This window comes from Myotis brandtii, unplaced genomic scaffold, assembly GCF_000412655.1.
Source record: "Myotis brandtii unplaced genomic scaffold, ASM41265v1 scaffold2766, whole genome shotgun sequence".
NCBI lineage: Eukaryota > Metazoa > Chordata > Mammalia > Chiroptera > Vespertilionidae > Myotis > Myotis brandtii.
In genome coordinates this window covers 4,566-10,251 of record NW_005360532.1, presented here as the reverse complement: position 1 = coordinate 10,251, position 5,686 = coordinate 4,566, and the positions used below count along the sequence as shown (strand labels likewise).

The following is a 5,686-nucleotide window of genomic DNA, read 5'->3' as shown; positions in this document are numbered from 1 at the left end:
CTACTACATGCACTGGGTGCGACAGGCCCAGAACAGGGCCTTGAGTGGGTGGGGTGGGTTTACCCTGGAAGTGGAAACACAAACTACGCACAGAAGTTCCAAGGCGGAGCCTCCATAACCGGAGACACGTCCACGAGCACAGCCTACATGGAGCTCAGCAGCCTGAGAGCTGAGGACATGGCCGTGTATTACTGTGCAAGACACAGTGAGGGGAAGTCAGTGTGAGCCCAGACACAAACTTCCCTGAGGAGATAGCAGGGCTGGGCTTCAGGGGGCGCTCAGGACCAGCAAACCCAGAGTTTCAGCTCAGAGGCTGTCCCTGGAGGGTTGTGCAGGCTTCCTATTGGGGTCAATGCTTTCTTCCCTCCTAGTGTCCCTGGGCAGTTCCTCTTTTTTCTATGTGTCTTTAATTAGATTCTCTGCAGGGAAAAAGCCAGAAGTGGCTGTGTGTCAGATCTGGTCAACTTCCCGGGGAACACGGAGTCTTGGCCTCAGACATCACTAGGGATGAGGTTTGCCCCATGAGGAGCCCTTTGGGGGCAGTTAGCCGATTTCCTCTCACTGACATGGTTGCACCTGGAGGTGTAGGGTCTGACCCCTGTGGGCCCTGCCCCTTGTGTGCCTGGGAGATGGACCAAGCTCTCAAGGTGTCCCCTTATGGAAGCAGGAAGGAGGTCCAGTGATTGTCCCTTTCACATCCCTGCTGGGTCCTGTTGCCCATGGGTCTCAGAACCTGGTCCCGGAGGACGTGTTCCGACACCTGTCCTGCTTCCCCTGGAGAATCCATCTGCATCTTGAGAACCTGCTGAAGGGAGACATGGTCCCACCCAGCTCTGCTGTGCCTCTAGTTCTGCAGACACAACCCACCATCACCCTCTGTCCTCTGCCGCCCACACTCTCACCCCATGGGGCCTGCACAGGATGTCCCGGTTGATGTGTCAACCCTCTCCTTCTTGCCCTGGTAGGTTTTGCCTTAAATGCAGCCCCATGTCATCCCCTCATGCCCATCTCCTGTGCCAGGCCTTCCTGAGACACCAGAGCCAGGGCTACTGAACCGTCCTGCTGAGCCCACGTGCAGTGCCCACGTGCGATGTCAGGTCCTGGGGGCTCCACCTGTGCCAGGTTGAGACTAGCTGAGCACTGAGCTCAGCGCACCTCCAACATCTCACACCTTGGCTGAGGGAACCTCCAAGGGGGCCGTGAGCTACAGTGAATTATGGTGGACAAGTCCATGGCGACTGGGGTCAGAGGGCAGTGAGGGAAGGGCTGGGGCCTGCTCACCTATGATGTTGACTGCATCCTGCTGACCAGAGCCCAGGCACAGAGGGAGCTCCATGAATCCTAGAAGTGCAGGAACAACCCAGCCAGCATGGCTCACAGATTGATTGTCGACCTATGAACCAAGAGGTAAAGGTTCAATTCCCAGTCAGGGCACATGTCGGAGATGCAGGAAACATCCCCAGTGTGTGGCATGAAGGAGGCAGCCAACCAATAATTCTCTCTCCTCATTGATGTTTCTATCTCTCTCTCCTTTCCTCTCTGAAATCAATTAATTTTTTTAAAATAAATAAATACATAAAAATGTTGCAGATTTGATTCATAGTAGAGTCATATATGGGAGACAACTGATCAATATTTCTCTCTTACATCGATGTTTCTCTCCTTTTATCTGTCTCCTTTACTTTCCCTCTAAAAATGAATGAATATATCCTTGGGTATGGATAAAGAAAACAATATTTATATCTATACCTTTAAGTACATCTACAAATACATCTACATCTTTATCTATAAATCAATGGACATATTCTTAGGTGAGGATAAAGAAAAGAAGATCTAAAGAGGGCAACTACCTGGCTGTGGGCACCAGCCGCCCAGAGGTTCAGCTATGGGATGTGCAGCAGCAGAAGCGGCTTCGGAACATGACCAGTCATTCTGCCCGAGTGGGCTCCCTGTGTTGTAATCACTATCTACTGTCCAGTGGCTCACGCTCTGGTCACATCCATCACCACAATGTTCGGGTAGCAGAACACCATGTGGCCACACTGAGTGGTCACAGCCAGGAAGTGTGTGGGCTGCGCTGGTCCCCAGATGGACGACATTTGGCCAGTGGTGGCAATGATAACTTGGTCAATGTGTGGCCTAGTGCTGCTTTAGAGGCGGGCTGGGTTCCCCTGCAGACATTCACTCAGCATCAAGGGGCTGTCAAGGCTCTAGCTTGGTGTCCCTGGCAGTCCAATATACTGGCAACTGGAGGGGGCACCAGTGATCGGCACATTCACATCTGGAACGTCTGCTCTGGGGCCTGTATGAATGCTGTGGATGCCCACTCCCAGGTGTGCTCCATCCTCTGGTCTTCCCACCACAAGGAACTTATCTCAGGTCATGGCTTTGCCCACAACCAGCTGGTTATTTGGAAGTACTCAACTATGGTCAAGGTTGCTGAGCTCAAAGGTCACACAGCCCAGGTCCTAAGTTTGGCCATGAGTCCAGATGGGGCCACGGTGGCATTAGCAGCAGCAGATGAGACCCTACACATGTGGCGCTGCTTTGAGTTGGACCCTGCATGGCGGCGAGAGCGGGAAAAGGCTAGTGCAATCAAAAGCAGCCATATCCATCAAAGCATCTGTTGAGGACCAACTCATCACTTCAGTGTTTATGTTTGCTTTTTTTATTTTTCTAATAAAGTCATGTCTCTCGTAAAAAAAAAAAAAAAAGAAAAGACGATCTATCTATGTCTATTTCCATATGTATATGTATATGTATATCTATATCTATATCTATATCTATCTACGTCTAAATCATCTATAATAATAAAAGCGAATATACTAATTAGACCAGATGTCCTTCTGGACATCCTTCCAGACGCAGCCACAGAGGCGTTGGGGGCCTGGCCCCTTTCACAAATTTCCTTCATCCGGCCTGTAGTATATCTATATCCATGGGAGCAGAAGCTTGGATTTTATCCCAAAGGAGTCACTGATTGTTCCCACATCCTACTTCCCGCCCCTCCTACAGCATAGCCCCTGGTATAGAAAGAGAGTACCCTGGGCACGGTGACCAGGACCCCAGGGAGGTCCTGGATCTCTGAGGGCACAGTCAGCACCTCCTTCCAGAAGAAGCCCCAGAGATCAGGACCTCCCTCACCTCTTGCCCTTTGTATGTGCAGACACCTCCCATATGCAAATGCCCACACAGCCACCAGACATACACACAGTTGGGGTTCACTTAAATGCAGGGCCTCCTCAGCCTAGAGAATACTTTCCCGGGAACGAGGACCTCACCTGAAAGACATGACTCCCATGTGGCTCTTCCTCTTCCTGCTGTCAGCTCCCAGATGTGAGTGACTCAGGGCTTAGACGTGAGGAGATGGGGACCCTGCATCTGAGCCCAGGACTCACTGTGTTCTCTCTGTCCCAGGTGTCCTGTCCCAGGTGCAGGTGCAGGAGTCGGGCCCAGGACTGGTGAAGCCCTCGCAGACCCTCTCCCTCACCTGCTCTGTCTCTGGATTCTCTATCACAACTAGTGTTTACTATTGGAGCTGGATCAGCCAGCCCCCAGGGAAGGGGCTGGAGTGGATCGGGTACATAAGTTATAGTGGGAGCACTTACTACAGCCCCTCCCTCAAGAGCCGAACCACCATCTCCAGATACGTCCAAGAACCAGTTCTCCCTGCAACTGAGCTCCGTGACCACCGAGGACACGGCCGTGTATTACTGTGCAAGAGACACAGTGAGGGGAAGTCAGTGTGAGTCCTGACACAAACCTCCCTGCAAGAAGATCTCTGACCATCAGGGAGCGCTCAGGGTCCTTGAACACAAGGAACATCCCAGCAGCAGGTGCAGTTGGAGGTCTGGGCTGGTTCCTGTGTGGTTTCCTCTTCATGTCACAGTTTCCCTCAGGGAACCTCTGGATCCTGATTCTTCGCTGACTTCTGAGTCTCTGAGTGAGAAAGTCTGTTGTAAAGAGAGACAACTTTCTCCTTGAACAAAAGGTAGAGAGTCTCTTTCAGGCACAGTGGTGCCATAATGAGTTTTATCATCAAATCTTCTGACCCACGTCACCTGAATCTAGCAAGAGTCTCTAATGACTCAACAGTGCAGCTCCCCTGAATGCTAGACCGTGGGCACCAAATGAGTGTGACCCCAAAGCTGCAGAAGAAGGACCCGCAGGGTGACAGTCCTGGTCTTGTCCTCATGCTCACAGCACCCAGAGGAGTGGATACCATGCAGAAGCAGAGGCACAGCAGCTGGTACAGATGTTCATGACACACACACACCAAGGGGATGTGGGATGGTTATTATGCTCCTGATTAAAACCCCTGAGAAGCACAGGAAACATCACTCAGCAAGTCAGACCTGCTTGGATGGAGACTGGAGAGGAGAGGGTGCAGGGCTTTTACTTTGGCAAGGTGGTGGGGGAGAGGGAGGAATTCTGCTTGCAGGGACTTGTGTGGTTTCAATCTCCCAATAACTTCTACAGAGAAAACTATGACTGCTCCCTTGCACCTGTGCACTGCTTTCCCTGTGGCCCCTGCAGTCCCAGGCCCAGGTGAGCTGCCCCAGGAACCACCTCCTCCTCAAGGCCCTACTACCAGCTGGGCAGCCACCACCACCTCGCTGCTGCCATCCCCTCTCAGACCTCATGTTGCCAGAGCAGGACCAAGCGCTTCAAGAGACCTCAGTTCTCCCTCCAGGTGACCATGAGGCCCAGTTGGCAGCAGCAGAGAAAGGGACCCAGCAAGAGGAGGCAGAAGCTTCTGGAAAACCTCCAGCCCCCAGCGCCCAGGTCCTGAGTGCACTTGCATGGGGCTGGCCCAGCTGGTTCAGCAGCAGCTGGTGTTCCTGGATCCTGGGGACCTAGTGGCCTGGACCCCTCCACCCTCCCCCTCGGGCCGCTGCTGCTGGACCCCAGCCTGGCGGTGAGGGAGAGGCTGCGGCATCTCAGGGGTCTCAGTGCTTTGGAGGCTTTGAGGTTTGCGAGGACATGGTGACTGCGGATCCCATGACCCGGGTCGCACTGCTCCCAGAGGGCAGCGCTGGTGGGTTCAGACGCGGGGCCTCCATGGAGGAGTAAGAGCAGAACAGAAACCCTGTGAGAACATGGCCGCGAGGCCGCAAGCGCTGAGGAAGGTGTGTGAGCGCAGTGATGGTACAGCATCTGTGCTCAGCACAGAGGGCGTTTGGAGATGGTGGGACCGTGTTTGGGTGGGTTTTCCCCAGGGTACCTGGCTGCTTCAAGAGCATATTGTCTGCGGGCAGTACCTGGGGTCCCCCAGAGCTACTGGAAGCTCTAGGGGAGCAGTATGGCAAGAGCTGGAGTCCGCTGGCTGTCCCCTGGGGGTCCCTGGAGCATGTCCTGTGGGAGCCGCTGGGGGAGCGCAGTGTGGACCCGAAAGGACATGGTTCCATCCAAGAGCCCAGCAGGAATCATAACGCCTCCCTAGGGCTCATCCGAAGTTTTGGAAACGGACGCGGGCGCAGTGGTCACTCAGAGGCAGGCGGCACAGATGGAAATGGAAACCGCTGAGGAGGTCGAGGAAAGGCTGCAGAAGGCGAAGGGCCGGGTCTGACCACAGGGATGAGATGGAGGAGGCTCCTCCTGAGAGAAGGGTCAGGAGGAAAATGTGCATCTGGGACTGACTTCTGCCCGCTCCCCAGGAGCCCAGAGGCCCAGCGCTGCTGAGGGC

At 54.0% G+C, this 5,686-nt stretch overlaps 2 protein-coding genes and 1 gene segment (V, D, J or C); all 3 read left to right on the top strand.

Annotated features, from left to right (window-relative positions):
• Positions 1 to 1,053, top strand: part of LOC106726516 — a 7,740-nt gene extending 6,687 nt beyond the window's left edge. Inside the window, 1 exon segment of the V gene segment in view lies at positions 966 to 1,053. Within this exon segment, the coding sequence occupies positions 966 to 1,053 (88 nt within the window).
• Positions 1,054 to 1,216: 163 nt separating this feature from the next.
• LOC102262804 (cell division cycle protein 20 homolog) lies at positions 1,217 to 2,630 on the top strand. Its single transcript, XM_014541688.1, has 2 exons — positions 1,217 to 1,243; positions 1,812 to 2,630. The coding sequence occupies exons 1-2, from the start codon at positions 1,217 to 1,219 to the stop codon at positions 2,628 to 2,630; spliced, it is 846 nt and encodes a 281-aa protein (XP_014397174.1).
• A 643-nt stretch (positions 2,631 to 3,273) lies between these two features.
• LOC106726515 (putative V-set and immunoglobulin domain-containing-like protein IGHV4OR15-8) overlaps positions 3,274 to 5,686 on the top strand; it is a gene marked incomplete at its 3' end in the record, with an annotated part of 6,800 nt that continues 4,387 nt past the window's right edge. Inside the window, exon 1 of the mRNA XM_014541687.1 lies at positions 3,274 to 3,336. Coding sequence (XP_014397173.1) covers positions 3,291 to 3,336 — 46 coding nt within the window. The remainder of the gene's footprint in view (positions 3,337 to 5,686) is intronic.

Excerpts from the sequence above, each read along its gene's own strand:
- LOC102262804 (XM_014541688.1), top strand. The coding sequence starts at position 1,217 with ATGGTGGACAAGTCCATGGCGACTGGG. Across the intron at positions 1,244-1,811 it reads ACAAGTCCATGGCGACTGGG|GTGAGGATAAAGAAAAGAAG; the intron begins GTCAGAGGGCAG and ends ACATATTCTTAG.